Source organism: Oncorhynchus masou, chromosome 28, assembly GCF_036934945.1.
Source record: "Oncorhynchus masou masou isolate Uvic2021 chromosome 28, UVic_Omas_1.1, whole genome shotgun sequence".
Taxonomy (NCBI): Eukaryota; Metazoa; Chordata; class Actinopteri; order Salmoniformes; family Salmonidae; genus Oncorhynchus; species Oncorhynchus masou.
The window spans coordinates 24,915,838-24,935,758 of record NC_088239.1 but is presented as its reverse complement, the minus strand read 5'-3'; the positions used below and the strand labels follow the sequence as shown (position 1 = coordinate 24,935,758).

Genomic DNA, 19,921 nt, shown 5'->3' with positions numbered 1-19,921 from the left:
GTTGTTTTATATAGTGAAACAAGTGCATGAGAATTGTCCTGGAGTTTTAATTATTTCTTCTTATTTTATCATATTTTAATTGACTTTCTTGGTCATATTCAAGGTCTTCAAGACAAAAATAAAATATAATTAATACATTTTACTGGAAGATAAGCCTATGCATATTGAACAAAATTGTGCTTTTAGCCACTGGTTCTGTTAGATGTGCAGATCAACAAATAAGGTTACTGACAAAAAAATTATTCATCCTATGACATTTTTACGTGCAGCACTTGATTTCTATCATATACAGTGCTCAATGAATGACACTGAATGAGAGGAAGATTTACCTTTTCAAACATGATTGAAGTCTCTCCCACAAAAAAACGTGACTGTGACTTTAAATCAGAGGCAAATCCTCATTAGGGCTACCTCTTGGTCCAGCAATCAACTGATCTAATGACAGCTGTGTGAATAGACAGGCAACACGCGCAATCTCTCGTTTTACAGCAAGCGCACGAGGTGGTTCGAACATGCCATCCCCAATTCCTCTGACACGCTTGTTGCCTAAAGACCTTTATCCATCTCTAGATTTTGGAGCTTGCAGCAGTCCACTGGCAAAGTATTCCAACGATTCCACCCTACGAATTCCAACTCAACGGTTCCATGGGAAGGTCGCAACCAGGCTATGGTCATCCACCATTGATTGGAAGGAACTGCAATCCATGCAGCCCATCGGGTCTGGGGGTTTGGGTCCGTTTACAGAAGTGTGTACTTTGGGGAGACTGTCGCTGTCAAAAAAGTTAAGAAATGCGTCAAGAATAAACTCGCCTCCAGGCAAAGTTTTTGGGCTGAGCTAAATGCAGCTCACTTACGCCATAAGAACATTGTGCGAATTATAGCAGCTACCACGTGTATACCGGAGAATTTAGAAAACGGTGACAACATTGGCACAATAGTGATGGAATACGCAGGTGAACGAACTCTCCACCAGGTCATCTACGGTTGCGCAGAGACGCTCGAAGTGGACAGGTGGATTACGTTTTCCAAAAACATTGCGCATGGTCTTCAGTTCTTGCATTCTCATGGTATTGTTCATTTGGATATCAAACCTGCCAATGTATTGGTTACGAGGGAGGATGTGTGTAAGATTGTTGACTTTGGCTGTTCACTGAAATTGGAGCTCGGGGGGGATCGGTCCAGCCCCCAAATGAGTCTTGGCGGGGGCACTTACACCCACCGAGCGCCTGAGCTGTTGAAGGGGGGAGACGTGTCTCCAAAATCCGACATCTACTCCCTTGGCATCACTATTTGGCAAATGATCACCAGAGAGCAGCCCTATACAGGTGACAGGCAATATGTTTTATACGCAGTAGTTGCATACGATTTACGCCCCTCGGTCACTGATGAGTCTTTCAAGTCACACCATGGGGACCTTTGCCGATCCATTGTGTCCAAGTGCTGGAGCGGTGAGCCAAGCTGGAGACCAAGCGCTCAAGATGTCATCACAGATCTGGACAAGATTCGGTCCGAACATTAACCTTTTTATTTGTAATTCTGAAGCCAGCCCATTCATGGTATGATCCGTCAGTTGTGTCCATAAATTTTTACACATTTTTAAATTTACGCACAGCTTTTACGCACAGCCAGTTATAGACTCCCATGTTGTCTTACTGAATTTAAGTGAATTGTGAAAGGCAAGCCCCAATGTAACACCACAGATTAGTTTTATGCTGCCATTCTTCTGCCAATTCTGCTTAAGTGTATTTATAACACATGCTACATAATCTACTCATTTTTTAAACGCAGAACCTCTTGAACGATTTACATTTCTGATACTGAAGTTGGTTTTGCTCTGTGGACTAGATTGTTTTACTTGTTTACTTGATTTATAAGGCTTTAATAATGTTTCAATGTCAAATAAATGTTAATGTCAGCAGTAGTCTGCATGTAACACACTTGAAATGTATGTAAAGTTTAGATATTTGAGATTTCATTAAACGTCCTTGATTCGTACTGGAATGGTGTTTCTAGTATTGTAATGGCATTAGAGTGGGATGACTTCTACAGCATCAACAGAAACAGCTTAATTAACCTGTTTTGCTCATGTTGAAATCATTTGTTTGGTAATTGTGTGTTTAGGCTTACACTTAGATCAGTCAGCTTATTAAGTTAGTTTCTATGGCCTAACCTTCAACAAAATGTATACAATGGGCGTGTCATGTCTCAGAAGAAAATGGAACCATTTGTATTTTCATAAGGGAAAAAAATATCAACATTGCTGCACATTTACCTAATTTTAGGCTATGAAATTGCTAGTTGAAGGTGGTTAAAACATCAGCACATAAAACGCAACAACAGCCCTACATAGCAGACAGCAACACAGGCAATAATCACATATCAGACAAGGCAGAAGAGTTTACCCATGTTGGTCACAGCACCATACTCTACACAACAGAGAAACTACAGGCTTCTTCAGGTGGAAGGTAGAAAGCTAGTTCCCTTGGAAAAACAGATTGATTTTATTTGAAACAAACAAAAATACACAACTTCACAGGGATAACACAAAGTCAATTATTTCATTATATAGAAACAGACCTGAGATTACTTCGTAGAAAACTCGGATAATAAAGTATCTGGTATATTCAAGTCTTCAAGGGAGTAGAGGAGGACGGGTGCCCTTTCGAAATATTCGAACGGGTCCTTTTGGGGTGATTTGGTTCAGATACGCCTCCTTGGTGTTCAGGCTATTCTATTGGCACAAAGGTCACGTGGTACCCGGACGTAGTGTGTATATATACGGAAGCAGGCCTCTCACAATCCCTTTCGCGAAGAACTGACGTTCCTGACTCACCGCTGTTCGCTTGGAACTTACGAATAAGTCGGTCAGGAATATAAAGAACATGGTAACATTTTATGTCTTCAACGATACGTAAACATTTTCATATAGCTAGCTTGCAATGCGGAGACTGTAAATAGATGATCAGTATGTTAACGTTGGTCGCTCTGAATCCGGGCAGTTGCACGTGTATTTGCTAGCTAGCTAACTAGCCAGTGAAGATGGCTGGGTAGGTAGCTATTCATTTTGGATGGCTTTCTGCCAATTTAATGGGTCGAATCAGATGACGTTGAACTAGTTCTGAGTTGTCTTAATGTGACGAGGTATAGTTGGGTCGTTTCTAAATGAGTCGAGTAACTGAAACCGGACCCAATTCCTGATTTTTGGCTTTACCTTGTTGGCTAACTAACGAACTGACGTTAGCTTATTAGCCAACAGGACATTTCCCTCCCTTTCATTATTGCTTCCCCATATGCCGAACAGCATGATACAAATGCTTGGCTAACGTACTTTAAAGCCTTAAGTGTAGATATTTACTACATCTTGACACCAAACCACGATAATGTAACTAAGTTAATATTTCAGTGAACGTCTTTGCATTTTAAATTAGCCATTGAAACAGCAGGGTCTATCACGGATGCTGCAGTTGCTGAAATTCTTTTTCATCGCGCGCTTCATTTCTGGAGCTTGGATTTCGAACGGTCAGAATAGGCTACAATACATGCGTTCATTACTTCAACACCAATGGCTATGAGGATAAAAACTTGCTATGACATAGCTTAAGCTATGACAAATTCTGATTCATAATACGCTATTCTGAGCCATGACTACACATTTGAAGCACACTAACTTTGTTGCCCTCTTTTGTAAAAATGTGTATGTAAATATTTTTTACATGCGTGATTCTTTCCTTGCACCTGTAGGCGTTCAAGGACACCGGTAAAGCCCCTGTTGAGGCTGAGGTTGCCATCCATCGCATCCGTATCACCCTCACCAGCCGCAACGTCAAGTCTCTGGAGAAGGGTACCTTCACTTTAAATACCCTAACTCTGTCAATATCTTTGGCTATGAGGATAAAAACTTGATATGACATAGCTAATGCTATGATACATTCTGATTCATAATACGCTATTCTGAGCTATGTGCACCCATTGATGGCATGTTGAAGTTCATGTCGCCACCTTTATTTGACATGCAGCCCTTTTACTTAATGTTCTTAGTGTGTGCAGACCTTATCCGCGGAGCTAAGGAGAAGAACCTCAAGGTGAAGGGTCCAGTCCGTATGCCCACCAAGGTATGTACACCAGATATATACAACAGTCCTTCCCGCATCCTTGACAGCCTGGGACTCCCATCTGTGGTCTACCCTGGGTCTCTATTGAGGTGATGCCAAATCAACGACCCTTCGCTTTCTGCCCACTCCCCAGTGGTGGCTCTGATTGAATAGGGGACGACATTACAATTTTTTTCAAATAAGACGATCACTAAGGCTAAGTAGGCTGAGGGGAAATGGTAGTTTGTTTTCCACCAGGTGGCATTAGGCTGAGGGGAATGGTGTTGAAGTTATGCTGTTGTGTTAACTTGGTCAAAATACTGATTGACACTTCACCTCAACATTTGATGGGTGGTATCCTGTTTTATTTTGTTTTCTCATCTCCTTTCAGACTCTGCGTATCACAACCAGGAAGACCCCCTGTGGAGAAGGCTCCAAGACCTGGGATCGTTTCCAGATGCGGATCCACAAGCGTTTGATCGACCTGCACAGTCCCTCTGAGATTGTCAAGCAAATCACCTCAATCAGCATTGAGCCTGGTGTAGAGGTTGAGGTCACCATCGCTGATGCATAAGCTGTTTTGTACCCCATGCAATAAAAGCTTCAAACGTTATTGAGTGGATATTGTCTCATTAAATGTTGCAGGGGTTACAGGTACTACCTGAGTGATGCTTTTATTGGTACGTTTATTCTATGAGATTGGCTCAGTCAATATGGGACTATTTTAGTCGCTTTTCCTAACTTGGCTGAGCCTGGTGTGGGCTTGCAGTAGAGGATATTTGTCAATGGTGAAGACTTTTAAAAAAACTTAATGGTTATGGTGTTTGTGGAAACTAAACCTTCAAATGCTACCACGGAAGATGGAATCCTTATTGGGTTGGTTAAAGGTCCTTGATTGCGTTCCTTTCCCAAAAATATTTTGCAATACAAGGTCTGTTCAACATTCTGTGGAATTTATTTTAGGTGAGGATGGGAGAGGAATCAAGAATACAAGCACACCTCAATAGCTATGTGTCATGTTATGAAAATAGGCTAGTACGCCAGCTGGGCAGTTGCTTTCAACTGTCCACTTATTCTTGTCAAACCAGAAATGAATTTTTGAACTAGCTTAACCTGGGTTCCACATAGTGACTGAATTAAGTCTTGCATGTTGTAGACAAGGCATGCCTTGTCTATTCAATATAATGTGAATGAAATTATGGATTTGAAACCCTCACAACCTTGACACATGAAGATGGCTGAAAGGCATGGATAGGTGTATACAGTGGCTGACATTCTACAAAGCTTATCAGAGGGCAAGGTGGATCTATTACCATGCTAACTCCACAATGGGTTTTGACAAATTATAGATCTGTTTTTCAGGGATACAGAGAACACAAGCTTGCTTCCCTTTCTGCTGATAACTGGGTGTGAACTCTGCTCAGGCATGTTATTACACCCCAGCTACATTAGGTTAGTTTAAGCCAAGCCAATCCTTTAAAGCCCCAGTGCAGACAAAATCCATTTTTTTCATGTGTCACATTGTACATCTGATTGAATGAACACAAATTGTAAAAAAATACAAGCGCTGGTTGAAAATAAAATCTAGACAGAACCTTCTCAGCAGGTTTGAATGGGTAGAAATTTCAGTTTGCCTAATGACATCACCAATTGGGGAATGGACCTATAACTAATAGGTAGGGGCCAATTTGAGATTGTGCAAACCTTCTGAAAAGTGATTGGCTAACCCAGGATTCCACCTGTTCTCAATTAAGTACTGATTTTAACCTGAAGTTGTTTGGTCTTATGTGGAGTTTCTTTGCTTACTGATATTGGAAATTCTGACTGCATGTTGTCTTGTGTTTAGGTTCATATACAATACTTTTATTTTTTTTATCAACATTTGTTGGAGAGCATTTTTCCTTAATCGTTAACAAGCAATCTATTTCATTCAACACTATGGCTTCCTCCTGTCGTAAGTAAACGTGAAATTCAGCAAAATTATTGGTTCTCACATACGTTTGAATCCTTAACATCTGTTTCTTGCTTAGACATGACAACAATCATTGATTTGACCCATGATGGCACAGTACTTGATACAATGGAATCTACATGCAATGATCTCCATGCATGTAATCCCCATCGAGATGTGCTCTCAGAACTCTCCTCTATTGCTTCTACGCAGGTACTCCCAAGGTTTTTAAAATATTATTTTTACATGTCACTTTTTAATTAGGCAAGTCAGTTAAGAACAAATTCTTATTAACAATGACGGCCTACCCCGGCCAAACCTGGATGACGCTGGTGTGCCACCCTATGGGACTCCCAATCATGGCTGGATGTGATAGCCTGGATTGGAACCAGGAACTGTAGTGCTGCCTCTTGCACTGAGATGCAGTGTCAAAGATTACTGCGCCACTTGGGAGTCTGCAATGTTGAAGTTCTGATAATGTTACAATGGCCTATTGACTGACAGTTTGAGTAATTTGTAGAATGGCTCCCTATATAGTGCACTACTTTTGACCACTTCGTAGAGAATAGGGTTCTATTAAGGATGCAACACATGATTGTATTGACTTAACAGATGTTTTTCCCCTGGCCAGAGTGAGGTGTTGGACGCTGCAGAACAGCAGCAGCAGAAACACCAGCATCTGAGGGTCTACTTAAGGGTGAGGCCCTTTTCCAAGGATGAGATCTCCAGCAATGAGGACCAGGTATGTGGCAATGGGGCCGTTGGGGAAAATAATAAAATAAATGCTGATCCTAATCTAAACAGTAATATTTTAGAGTATATGGTCAGGTTTCAAATGTACCATATGTCATTGTCTTAACTTTGGGTTTTTATTAAAAGTTTAGAAACTATTTGAAGGTCCCGTTTCCTAATGTCCTGTAAGCAATCTTCCCTGATCCACACTTCTCCCACTATCTTCTTGTCTCTTTGCAGGGTTGTGTGGTTCTTGAGAATGCCAGGACCGTAATGCTGCATGCGCCCAAAGGCTCTGCTACCATGAAGAGCAGTGAGAAGGGCGTTGGCCAGGCGATACACACATTCTCATTCTCTCAGGTTTGGTTAACACATGTGATTTAATGCCTTGTTGAGGAACAGTTAGGTGGTTCCTGATCCTGACTGTAAGTCGCTCTGGATATGAGTTCCTCCTAAATGACTAAAATGTAATGTTCTTGGTCTCGTGTTTTAATTTCACTCAGATCTTTGGGCCTGAGACGAAGCAGGCAGATCTCTTTGAAGGCACCATCAAAAGCCAAGTTCACGATTATCTGGAGGGGAAGAATGCACTAGTCTTCAGCTATGGTGTGACCAATGCAGGCAAGACCCACACAATTCAAGGTAAGTCCGCTAGTAAGTAACTTCTCTGCTCATAGTAATCTTCCTGCTAATTATGCCTCCCATTTGACAGACTGTATGTCTTTATCCTTGAGTTTACCTGATGAAACAAATGATGTTTATTCTATGTGTTGGCCAATTGGAGGCTTTGAAGCCACCCAATGCAATACTGGTGGTACTCAGAAGCAGTCCTCCATAGGAATGAATGGGATTCTACAGCATTTCAATGAAATGTTTTTCAAGCACAAAATGGTTTATCTTAGTATTTTTTTGTAGTGGGGACCATAGCATTAGTACTCTCCAAAAAGATAAGGAATGTTTATTTTTTTATGAATGTGATTTAAAAATATGCATTAAGGTGTCTGTAACAGAAAATACTTGTCAAATGACTGTAGACATTAATAAATGCATTTCTATAGCTTACAAAAGTCTTTACAATATGGAGTACCATAATGGCTGTGCAGTTGCTTCAATACATCGCCCCCTCTCGGTCATCTAGGGTTTCTACACTTTGGTTGAAACCTATGCAGCTGGCTGTGACTGATACTAGTCAATGAAGGACTGCCTGCAAGGGACAGACTTTCTGTATTTTTAGTTTTTGCTACGTTGCAGGATCCCAGAAAGACCCTGGTATTCTCCCCCAGGCGTTGGATGTCATCTTCAGACACATCAAAGGGAGACAGTATGAGAACATGGATCTGAAGCCGTACCTCGGTAGTGACGCTCAGTACCTAGGGCCTGACCAGGTCCAACAGGAACGAAACACCAAAGCAGCTATATTTGCTCTACTCAAAGAGGTGAACACGGACACATAATGTGGAGTAGCCTAATTAGTTGATGGGTCATGTGAAGTTGTTGTCTTACGGTTTTATTTGTTACCCTGATCTCTTAACTCCCTTCATTCTTCACCCCCACATAGGAAAATGAACCCCCACGCGCCAGTGGAGTTTCATCCCACTCTTCCTCTACTGGAAGCCTCTCTTTCTCCGTCTCCTACGATAACACAGGTACATGACATCTGTAAGCCCATCTCTGTTCAAGTCAAACATCTGTATTCTGGAATGGCTATTGATAGAAATGCCATAACGGGATCATTTGTGGTTCTCTGCATCCTAGTTGAGTTTGTGGCTGTGTCGTCTGGGGACCGCAGCCAGTTCGCCCTGTGGGTGTCCTTCTACGAGATCTACAACGAGAGCGTGTATGACCTGCTGCAGGCGTCGCCCACCTCCAAGACACAGAGACGCACAGCCCTCCGTGTGTGTGAGGACAGTGCGGGAAACTCGTATGTCAGAGGTGTGTGTGTGTGTGTGTAGGCAGGCAGTGGGATGATGTGCCCTTTGAAACAGTGCCCAGAAGTTCCCTTCTGTTTTATTCAATGGTTGCTTTGCTCATGTAGTATTGAAATGGACTTAATCCTATTTTTCCTTTTCAGATGTAAAGTGGATCAATGTTCACAACTCTGAGGAGGCATGCAAAATTCTCAGAGTTGGAAATAAAAACCGAAGTGCTGCTTCCACTAAGATGAACCATTCATCAAGCAGAAGGCATGTTGAGTCACATTTGATTTATACTCTATGTGGATTGCTGAGATGCATAAAATAATTGTCATCTTTACGTATTTCCCCTTGTCACAGCCACAGCATATTTACCATCAAATTACTGAGAATTGATGGAACTGAGGTTCAGACTATGTCAGAGTGAGTATTAACTTTCATCCATATTCTACCTGGTGTTAGGTTCTAAACGGAGTAAAAACCCAAACCAAGTTTATTTACCCACTGGGTCAAACGGCTGCAAAGAAATGTTTCCACAAGCACATATATTTATAACACTGAGTGGCTGCTGCCAACACACTGACTCAACTCCAGCCACTTCAATAATGGGAATTGATGGGAAGGATGTAAAATATATCACTAGCCACTTTAAACAATGCTACCTAATATAATGTTTACATACCCCACATTATTCATCTCATATGTATACGTATATACTGTACTCTATCATCTACTGCATCCTTATGTAATACATGTATCACTAGCCACTTTAACTATGCCACTTTGTTTACATACTCATCTCATATGTATATACTGTACTCGATACCATCTACTGTATCTTGCCTATGCTGCTCTGCACCATCACTCATTCATATCTTTATGTACATATTCTTTATCCCCTTACACTGTGTATAAGAAATTAGTTTTGGAATTGTTAGATTACTTGTTGGTTATTACTGCATTGTCGGAACTGGAAGCACAAGCATTTCGCTACACTCGCATTAACATCTGCTAACCATGTGTATGTGACAAATAAAATTTGATTTGAACTTCCTACTAGGAGTCGCCTCCGTGCACAGCTAGCTAGCCAACAGATCTGTTGCTACTCAAACTTCATTGGTTCCTCTCACAAGTGTAGTCTTGGCCCCGCCTCCTACTAGAAACTTTGTGGGCATGTGTGTATCGGCTATGTTCCTCCTCACGTCATCTGACCTTGAGCTGAATTCCTCACTCCTCCCTAATCCACGGCTCTCCTACCGTATCAGTGACTAAAAGCAGACTGTTGCCCTTTGCCTGCCTCCATAGGCTCAACTGATTTTAACTTCGCATACATATTTTAAAGTAATCAATGTTTTAATATGGTAACATGAATACGTGTGTTTCAAGCGAGAATCCAACACTGGTAAACAATGCTTGTTTCTCTACGTGCTTAAACACAATCCAACCAATGGTTTGTTCACCTAACTACAGTTACCAGAAATCGACTCCTCCGTTAAATCCTTCATTTGTCAGCTTCATTATTTGAGTAAATTTACAACAGTTTTTAGGATGAATTACAATGCTGTGTTGTAACTTGCTCAAGAGCCCATGCTTTGTCCCAAGTCTGAATAAGCGGCATGACCATAGAGCCATGTGACACCACCCCATCCTTGCAACATCTCCTACTCGATGTGATTTATTTTCTTTTTCCACCCCAGACTCTCTCTGTGTGACCTGGCTGGCTCGGAAAGATGCGGAAAAACGAAGACGTTTGGGGAGAGGCTGAAGGAAGCGGGTAACATCAACAACTCTCTGCTCATCCTGGGGAAATGCATCGCTGCCCTGCGCAGCAATCAGAGTGACAGGTACAGAACAAGTAGTACTGCCATTGATTACCAGAATGACTTATTTAAAAACCACTGTTACAAAACCACCTCGACAAATTTGACCAAATGCTGCACACAAACATGATTTGTCAGGTAAATAAAAAAGGAAGTTTTCAAACCCTGAATGAAACTGATTGGAAAGCTGATATTTGATCAACTCAAGAGTTGTCATCCTTCCCTCCCCTCTATCAGGATGAAGAATGGCTATATTCCCTTCAGGGAGAGCAAACTGACCCGTATCTTCCAGCCCATCTTCTGTGGGAAGGGCCGAGCCTCCATGATTGTGAACATCAATCAGTGTGCTTCCACATATGACGAAACTCTCCATGTCATGAAGTTTTCTGCCATCACTAAGCAGGTTGGTCTCTCGCCCACCCTGTCGACATTCTACTCCATCTCTGGTTAGAGTTGACTCTGAATTTCTCACGGGTTGAAAAATGTAGTGTTCAGTTGCAATGCCCTTAATCACCTTATAGGTGTCATGGTCAAATTCCATTTGTTGAAATGTCTAGCCACAAAGTGTACTTGTTCACCCTCCCGCATTAATAAGGATTAGTGTGAGAATTATGGTAGGAGGAGTAAACGAGTACGACACCCTAAACTGAAGTACTGGAAGTGTGTTCTAAATGGCACCCTATTCCCTATATAGTGCACTGTTTGGCCAGAGCCCTATGGGTACTAATCACCTTTGTTGTCCTAGGTGGTCCAGCTGATCCCAACAAAATGTCTAGAGTCTCTGACCCCGCGGCTGGTGGGGCGCGATGGGAAGCCTCTACTGAAGAACGGGGTCATCGATGACCAGGCTCTAGAGAACTACCTGTCTGAAGAAGAGCTGCTGGATGAGGATGAAGCAGACATGTCCATTTTACCCCAGGAGGTATTTTCCATCCAAACGGTCTAAAAGATTTTGTCAGTGTTCTGCGATTTTCTGATTTTATTTCATAGGGATGGATGCAATATGTTAATTTACAGAATCAATGGTGTCTGATTACTTTATGAACTGCTGCTCTCTTCTAGGATCTCATAAATGTGATCGAGAATCTCAGGGCCAAGCTCCTGGCTGAGCGACGGAAGAACTTGGTCCAGGAGATTGACATCCGCAAGGAGATGGGAGACGCCATGCTGCAGCAACTCATGGAGAGCGAAGAACTCAGGAAGTAAGTGTTCCCTGAGCGTTACATGGGGCACAATCACGCCTTCCCCCTTTCCGCTATTTTAGTGTTCTCATGCAATACCCATGGCAGTGCTACACATTGGTGGTGGATGGGGTGCATTTCTGCGCCATATAGTATGCAATTTTAAATAAAAAAATAAATATAAATATATCCCATTTAGCAGACGCTTTTGTCCAAAGCGACTTACAAGTCGGCTGGGGCCACTACTTTTACATATGGGTGGTCCCAGCGGGAATCGAACCCACGACGCTTGGCGTTGCAAGCGCCATGCTCTACCGACTGAGCCACACAGGACCCAGGACACACAGGACAATTTTAAAGATCTAATGACTAGCATTTGTGTAGTTTTCACTTAATTTTACAATTCTGCTGTTTGTGCATTTGTACACACCCATAAACTGTCCTCCAAATTATTTTCTAAAAGGACGGTGTAAATGTTTCTCTAGTCGTCAGGTGGCTGAGCTGAAGGAGAGCTACCAGGAGAAGCTGGAGAACACATTTGAGATGTACAAGGATGCCCTAAAGGACCATGCCTACCAGAGGGCCCTGGAGCGCGTAGAGGATGATTACGTACCCCTTGAGGAGTTCATCGCTGAGCAGGAGAAAATAGAGGTACTAGACACTCACTTTAGGTGATTGACAAGGTCCTGCCACAACCACCTGATCAAATCGTCAGATATGAATTCTGTCAATTCAGGGTCAGATCTGCCGAGTGTTTGCGCCCGTTTAATTTTCCCCCTGAGTATGAAATAAGTTTTCTATGGTTTATTTCCTCGGAAGTAAAAAAAACTAGTAGTTGTTGGAAAGGTTTGATAAATATGGACTCATAACCCCTATAGGCACTAGAACAGAAGCTGTCTGAGATGGAACGCAAGCTGTCTAAGATGGAGCACAAGCTGTCAGGTTCCACAGTGAGTTCATCTATGGTTCCAACCAGAGAGAACTCGAGCCAGACACAGAGCATCTCACAACCACCACCTGTAGCTATGCAGGAAGGGTTAACGGGCCAGTACACCATCTCCCTCGGTGTTGATTCTATTTCATTAACAAACGGTAAATCTGATTGTACAGTAAGCCTATTCTATACCTTAAACTACAAATAACTGTGCACAATAAGCCTATATTAATAATTAGCCATTCCTTTAAATTGATAACTACCTATTGATTTCAGAAGTCTCAGCAGGGGATGTCCTCACAGCTGTTTCCAAAGACGCAGAGCAACGCAAAGTCCTTTTGAAAGAGAGTGCGATGGAGAAACTCTGTGAGCAGAAAGAGGTAAGGAAACCTAGCCTGAAGGCATAACTTTTAGTCAGTGTTTCTATAAGGGAAAGGGATGTAATGCATTTTGAAACGCAAGTGTTGGAACTCAAACCTGGCATTTTATTTTTAAAATTTTTAACTAAGTCAGTTAATTAAAAAAAATATATTTTTAATTTTACCAGGCAAGTCAGTTAAGAACAAATTCTTATTTTCAATGACTGCCTAGGAACTGTGGGTTAACTGCCTGTTCAGGGGCAGAACGACATTTGTACCTTGTCAGCTCGGGGATTTGAACTTGCAACCTTCTGGTTACTAGTCCAACGCTCTAACCACTAGGCTACCCTACCGCCCCCCTACTGCATGTCTCTTGTTTATTTCCAGCTGATTGTGTCTTTGCAAAAAAGGATTGCAGTTCTGAATGATGCACTACATGAGGCCGGAGAGCGCTTCTTTGACAAAACGGTAGAAATAGAAACTTTACATAAGAAGCTAGCTGACCAGGTAAAGACTACATTAACCTGTGTGTATGTACAAATTAAGCCTAGTTTGTCAGTTTTCACGTAGGAAAACCTGATGTGCAGTGTCATCTCTCTGTTTTCAGGCACAGGATCTGGAGAGTATAGGTAAGGGCAATCTGGAGAAGGACAAAGAACTGGCATTGTTAAAAGAAGAGCTGGCCAAGCTATCCCAGAAGTCCCCTGTCCAGTCCAAGCCCAAGCGGGGTTTCATGGCCAACATTAGGGAATCTGTGACGTCGCCACGAACAAGCACCATTGCCAGGACTCTGAGGAAATCTGTCCGGACCACACCCTTGCTGAAAAGGCCCTTCCACTAACTACCGTCCTCCCTCACGTTTTAAAAATGTTTAGGGCTCTATTCAAACTCTATTGCTGAAGTGTTACAGATTGCGTGAAATTAATTTACAATTGCTTTGACATGTAGTGTTTATGGTGAGTGCGGTCTCTGCAATTTGGGAACATTTCCAATTCAATCACAATTTAATGCTGAACTTCAGCGACGTGGATTGAATAGAGCCCTTAGTTCTGTTTTTTATCTTAACTCTTAAATAAAATCCTACTGACTCTTCATGATCTGTTTCATTGGGAGACCATATCTGAAAGAATGACTTTTTTTATATGGCTTTCAAGGGTAATTTTAACTTGTCACGGAATGTACATTGCAGCTCTTGCTATGTTGGAAGTTGTTTCGTCAGTGGTGAAAACTGGACATGTTGACATTCAGGTGCCATACAAATGTTTTTTTTAGTCACATTCTCTTCATCCAGTACCTTTGGTCCAGGGCCTTGCACAGACCTTTGTGCTTAAGCTTAACAGGTACCCCAATTTTATTTTTTTCCAGACTCGTTGAGCAATTACAAAGGGGGGAAGCAGCACAATCTAATGAGTGAAGTACTTTGAACTGAAATGCTGCACCTTAATGACCACAATTCCAGTCAAAATAGAGCCACACAGCTAGTCTGTATGGATATAACTATCAAACAGGGGGATGGTTCCAGTTTTTTTTTTTCCACCATTCATTGTTCCCATAAGAGATTTTAGAAACACTTACATGTTTTGTGTAGGCTGACATGATAACATGTCAATATTTCGGACAAGGGGACTTCTATCAAAGAAATTCCACAAATTACCTTAAAGCACTCCTGTTAATTGAAATGCATTCCAGGTGACTCCCTCAAATGCCAAAAGTGAGCAAAGGGTGTCTAACTTTCTTTGGGTGGGGGTTAACTACTTGATTCAACATTTTATTTCATAGTTTGTCTTTATTCTACGTAATAAAATAAACCCTGGAATGGGAGGTGTAAACTTGACTCATACTGTAAGTTTATAGCTCTGACTTCATTAGATATGTACCTCCAATTTTGTTGGCGTGAAAGTAGATTTATTTAGTTGAGCAAGAGGTGGCATCCAGGGAAAGTGTTAAAAAAACATGACGGTTTGTGAGAATTACAGGAGGGGCATTTACCCTGAAGTTAACCTACACAATACTTTGAAGGCACTAAATGTTTTTTTCTCACCAATCTACAACCAATACCCCATAATGACAGTGAATGTTTAATACAACTTGTGGTTTCCATATCTGGCAACTGAGTTAGGAAGGACACAAGTGTAATTACCATCATACTCAAAGGTATATTCAATGTCTGCTTTTTATTTTATTGCCCTTCTTTGCGAGGCTTTGGCATACCTCCCTGGTCTGTGTTTGAAATTCACTGCCCAACTGAGGGACCGTACAGATGTCTCTGTACTCAACATGTTTTTTGAATGACTATTGTTGCACACAGTGATTCCATGTGACTTGAGTAAAAATTTGCTTACTTAGGCTTGACATGACAAAGGGATAGAATACTTGACTCAAGACACCTCAGCTTTTCATTTGTAAAAATGTCAAACAATTCCATTTTGTGCAGGATATTGTGTGCAGGCCAGTGACAAAGAAATCTCCCATTTAATACATTTTAAATTCAGGCTGTAACACAATGTGGAAAAAGTCAAAAGGGTTTTTATAAAGTATTCACACCACCACGGAGAGGAAGGGCAAATGATCTGGTAGAGCCCCATCTGTGCACATGCCTGCTTCGGTCAGCTGCTTTCTGGTGGTTGAGGTTGGACTGTAATACTGATGACACACAGCAGCTGCTAATGTCATACGAATTACCACTTATGCTCCTTAGTTGACTCATTGAGTAGCAAGCTCAAGGCTCATACTACTTTTCATCACTTGCAATATTAGAATTATCAGTGAAGCTCCTCCAAACAAATCATATTAGCCAGCACTTCACTTTTCACCATCTATATCAGTGGACCATTTAATGGCTCGATTCAACCCATAGCGCTGTAGCGAGATTTAAACTCAAAGGTTATTTCTGATTGAGCCGACATACTGTGAATGCAGTTGCCACGAACACGGGAACATTTCCTTTAAATTTATATTGCGCTGTAGCACAGGTCTTCAGCGCCACAGATTAAATTAGCCCAAATCAACTGATCTAAACTAAACATTAAAGGTTGCACATGGATAGTGCTCCATTGGCTTTCCTTTGCAAATCAGGAAAACTAAACTTCAAGAAAAACAACCTGGACAGGACAAACAGATTAAAATAAAGATGATTTATTTCCAGTGTTTCTTGAGGGTGTTGCACCCTTGTTTTGCTGCACACAGGCAAGATGTTCACTGTCCAGGAAGCATTGTTTCATGCAGTTCTCAGAGATGAACATTTCTCCATAAGTAACCATGCTTTTTTTACTGCACTTGAAAAATACAAAGAAAAAAATATATATATACATGAAATATATACATTGAATTATGAACTTAATATTTAAAATTCACATGTAGCGAATAAAAAAAGCGAGGACCCAAAAAAACAAGACTGGAATGCCTTGGAAATGGAAGCTTGGATTTTTGCACGATGTTACTTTTTTAAAACAGTAAAATAGTGTATCTGTGATACAATTAAGTAATTAAACAAAATAGTGTTTACAAGTGTGGAATAAAACATGGCACCCAATCTATTCACAGAAATCAATTCAAGAGGCACTTTTTCTTTAATGAAGAATCAAACATTACTAAAGATTTGAAAAAATGTGGACTTGAATTGTACAGAGGGTTCAGTTTAGCAACTGTACCAAGCATCTATCATACATTGCACTACATTAGACTTATTTGATAAAAACAACTATAATTCTGCCCCTCAAGCAAATATCTGTCTGCTATGATGCACTGTAAAAAAATAACTTCCCACAGTACACAGAACAGAAAGCAGCCCTCGGAAATATGAGCATACAGATGAAAAACAATTTCTAACAAGCAACTGTGTTAGTCAACATAATTAAGAATATACATTGAAAATATCTACCTCTTGTAGAATTAGATATGTATTCCTTAGTAATACTCAAGTTAATGCACCACAGTCCAGGCTTTCACGTCCCATTGATTTGTGTGCTGTCGATCACACAAAACCACCTATGAATGTTCTTGTCACATTCTTCTATGACTGGGGTTTGAGCACAAGGATGGAAGTTAATGTTTTTCATGTCTGTCCCAGTATAAGACACCAAGTCAACTAAAGCGATTACACATGAAAAAACCTTATCTTCACTCCAGTTACATTTCTTATGAGCCTATACACATATGTACAGTAGATATAAAATATATATTTTGTAAAAAAAAAGAAAAAAAAGAAAAGTGCAGTAACCCTTGCTAAGGTATCTAAATACATACGTAAACCCGTTCTCTCTTTCTCTCATGCACTCACTCTCGTACACTCAACACACCCTTGCTGTTTCATAGATACTGATAGAATCGCGAGCGGACAACTTGTGCTCCTGATAGTTTGTGTGGGTGCGCGTCGTCAGCCGCCAGGTTGAGGCTGGCTTTGTTTCTGCCTTGCGGCCCACCTCCGTTCACTTGCTCCCCTACCATGGGCTGAAGGCATGGGGAGCCAGAGGGAGAGGGTCTCTCTGGGGTGGTACCCTGGGCTTGTGCCCTGTTCCCCTCGGGGACAACTTTGGGTGGGCTGTCCATGCTGAACTCTGACACTCCGGCCCGACAGCGCTCGCGGGCGATCCAGTCCCGAATGGAGAAGTCCTGAGAGGAGCACTTTGGCTTGAGGCGGTCCATGGCTGACAGCTCAGCCGCCTGGTCCACCCCGCCTTGCTCCCTCCAGTCGTTGATGACGGCCAGTTCTGCAAAGTCCCGCTGGCCCCCCATGGTGTGCCTACGACGGATGTTTTTCTTCTTGCTGCCCGTCTCCGGGGAAGACTGGCTCTTCTGGGCACCTACGCCAAACATGTCATCAGCAGATGTGCGCAGACGGATCTTGAGCCTTTCTGTGATATTGAGGCGCAAGGCAGGCTCGGGAGGGCGCTCCGACTCACTGCGGGAGGAAGAGTTGAGGCTGCTGGTAGACTGCCCCTTCTTCATCACCTCCAAGACACGAGACAGTCGTGTTGACTCCGACCTGTCCTCGACACGTTCCCCGCTGCCAGTCCCACCCTCTACTGATGACTCGCTATCTGTCTTCTGTCGCAGGGACCGCCTCCTGGAGAGTGTGTCACACTCAATCAGCCTGTGGGAGGGAAAGAGGCGACGGGGTTCCAGTTTAGGAGTCGTCTTCCCGTCAGCTGCTGCAGGATCAAGCTTTTCTGGCCCATGCCCAGTCTGGTTCTGCACTAAGACAGGCATGATTTGGACATTGCCGCCCCCCGTAGCAAACACAGGGAAGTCGCTTTCGCTGTCAGTCTCCATGGGCCGGCCTTCACTGATAAGCTCGCTGCGCTCGTCATCTGCCTCGTCCCCACCCTGAACCTCTGGACTGAGTGCGCTAGAGTCTGCTGCAGTCAGGAAGGTGATGGACGAGGTGGTGGAATAGTCCGAGGTGATGGAGCTCACCTCTGCCCCAGCTGACGCCCCAGCCACCGATAGATCAGGAGCAGCAGCTCCTGACACCCACTTCTTAGGTCGTGCCCTGGGCATGGAAGCCCCAGAGCTCATGGTGCCCAGATCAGAAGTGGGCTCATCCAGATGGGACGGGGTGTCCGAAAAAGAGGGCTTTCCAAGCTGAGCTGTGCGGTAACTGAGTCTGGGGGAGTCAGAGTTTTTGAGTGAGGGGGCAGGCGAGGACTGCCTTGACAAGGGCTTTTCCCTTAAAAAGAAAGAGTTCCTGTGCTCCTTTTTGCCTTTGGGTGTGAGCTCAATACCTCTTCCATTCTCCTCTCCTGTTTTTGCTTGCTCTTTTGCTTCAGGGCTGACACTGATCCCTTGCTCCACCTCCAGGCCTCTGTGATTCTGCTTCTGGCCAGGGAGCTCCTTCTTAGGGAACACTGAGTCTAGGTCATCATCAGAGCTGCTAAGCTGCGGCTTGTCCTTGGGCTTCTTTCTTTTGCGGTTGGCTGCAGCAAAGATCGAGGAGACCAGGTGCTCGCGGCTGCACTGGTCCTTCCCGGACCCCCAGGAACCCTACAGAGAGGGAGAGAAACAAGTCAGAACTTGTACCACAGAAACCCCCCTTGCGAGAACAACACACAGAAAAACCCTCTAACCCCTGCCTGAGTTCTTGGCCAACCAGTACTGCACCTGTTCCTCTGAAAATGCCACAAACCAAAAGGGTGAACAGAAAGTAGGAACATTAGTGACAGGAGGACAACTACAACTGAACCATGCAAGCCTTTCAGCAACAACAGAAGCAGTAACAGCAGCGCACTAAAGCAGCCCCAGCAAGGGAAGCTTGATGTTCTGCATGAACTCATGTGTTCTGAGTCAAAGCTGAGAGAAGCAGCCAGATGACAGCAGTGCAGTAATGATAAGCACCAGTTCCTGCATTGTCTATGGTGTGAGTGATCCTTTTGTTGAAGACAAATGTCCAAGAAAGGATCGGACAGACTTGTGAAGTTAGGACCCAACATAGTTTGATATTTGACATGAAAGGCTGTGTTTATACTGTTGCTTGTTTGTTTTGTTAGTGTTCAGTATTCACAGACAAAACTCCACCTGGCCTACTGTCACACATGTGGGAATCAGTGCTTTGATCTAGCCTGGTGATCTGACCTTTGTTCTGCTCACCAACCAATTATTTCCTCCCTACACTACATTAAGCTGGAGAGAGCAGACACTGCGCACACACTCACCTTCGATTTAGCAGAGTCACTAGTGGGTGAATCTGTAAGAAACAGGGAGAAGAGAGAGGAACATGTTAGATTATCCATCAATTATTCAAAACAATATGTGGGACAACCAGACAAGACAACATCCACGAGAGTGCAATATGAAAAAGCCAGTGAGAGAGAAGACACAGAGAGAATCATGACGAGGATAGTAAACACAGATAAGACACTGTGCTTGATGTCGAGAACCTGGCAGGTAAGTGGACAGAAGGATGACAGAAACATGAGGCGGTAAGCCATGCAGTGAGCACTAT

At 42.8% G+C, this 19,921-nt stretch overlaps 4 protein-coding genes across 4 annotated transcripts in view; 3 read left to right on the top strand and 1 right to left on the bottom strand.

Moving 5' to 3' along the window:
* Nucleotides 1-512: 512 nt before the first annotated feature.
* On the top strand, nt 513-1,519 carry mos (v-mos Moloney murine sarcoma viral oncogene homolog). Its single transcript, XM_064941023.1, is given in 2 exon segments — nt 513-732; nt 735-1,519. Coding segments are annotated over 2 exon segments (1,005 nt in total).
* Nucleotides 1,520-2,780: 1,261 nt separating this feature from the next.
* On the top strand, nt 2,781-4,704 carry rps20 (ribosomal protein S20). Its single transcript, XM_064941660.1, has 4 exons — nt 2,781-2,885; nt 3,742-3,841; nt 4,039-4,112; nt 4,483-4,704. Exons 1-4 carry the CDS (start codon nt 2,883-2,885, stop codon nt 4,663-4,665), a joined length of 360 nt encoding a protein of 119 aa, XP_064797732.1. The 5' UTR covers nt 2,781-2,882; the 3' UTR covers nt 4,666-4,704.
* A 1,419-nt stretch (nt 4,705-6,123) lies between these two features.
* On the top strand, nt 6,124-13,942 carry zgc:56231 (uncharacterized protein LOC406257 homolog). The gene is made up of 18 exons (XM_064943718.1): nt 6,124-6,255; nt 6,674-6,784; nt 7,015-7,134; nt 7,278-7,416; nt 8,026-8,210; nt 8,333-8,420; nt 8,530-8,706; nt 8,846-8,957; nt 9,048-9,110; nt 10,385-10,531; nt 10,745-10,910; nt 11,253-11,429; nt 11,570-11,709; nt 12,174-12,339; nt 12,567-12,732; nt 12,938-13,002; nt 13,369-13,488; nt 13,589-13,942. Exons 1-18 carry the CDS (start codon nt 6,124-6,126, stop codon nt 13,820-13,822), a joined length of 2,508 nt encoding a protein of 835 aa, XP_064799790.1. The 3' UTR covers nt 13,823-13,942.
* Nucleotides 13,943-16,094: 2,152 nt separating this feature from the next.
* Nucleotides 16,095-19,921, bottom strand: part of LOC135517405 (rho GTPase-activating protein 21-like) — an 88,688-nt gene continuing 84,861 nt past the window's right edge. The window contains 2 exon segments of the mRNA XM_064941659.1: nt 16,095-18,963; nt 19,632-19,663. Coding sequence (XP_064797731.1) covers nt 17,290-18,963; nt 19,632-19,663 — 1,706 coding nt within the window. The 3' untranslated portion in view covers nt 16,095-17,289.

Coding starts and splice junctions, on each gene's coding strand:
- rps20 (XM_064941660.1), top strand. Junction 3,842..4,038: donor CGTCAAGTCTCTGGAGAAGG/GTACCTTCACTT, acceptor TAATGTTCTTAG/TGTGTGCAGACCTTATCCGC. Junction 4,113..4,482: donor CAGTCCGTATGCCCACCAAG/GTATGTACACCA, acceptor ATCTCCTTTCAG/ACTCTGCGTATCACAACCAG.
- zgc:56231 (XM_064943718.1), top strand. CDS start 6,124: ATGACAACAATCATTGATTTGACCCATGATGGCACAGTACTTGATACA. Junction 8,421..8,529: donor CGTCTCCTACGATAACACAG/GTACATGACATC, acceptor TCTGCATCCTAG/TTGAGTTTGTGGCTGTGTCG. Junction 9,111..10,384: donor GAGGTTCAGACTATGTCAGA/GTGAGTATTAAC, acceptor TTTCCACCCCAG/ACTCTCTCTGTGTGACCTGG.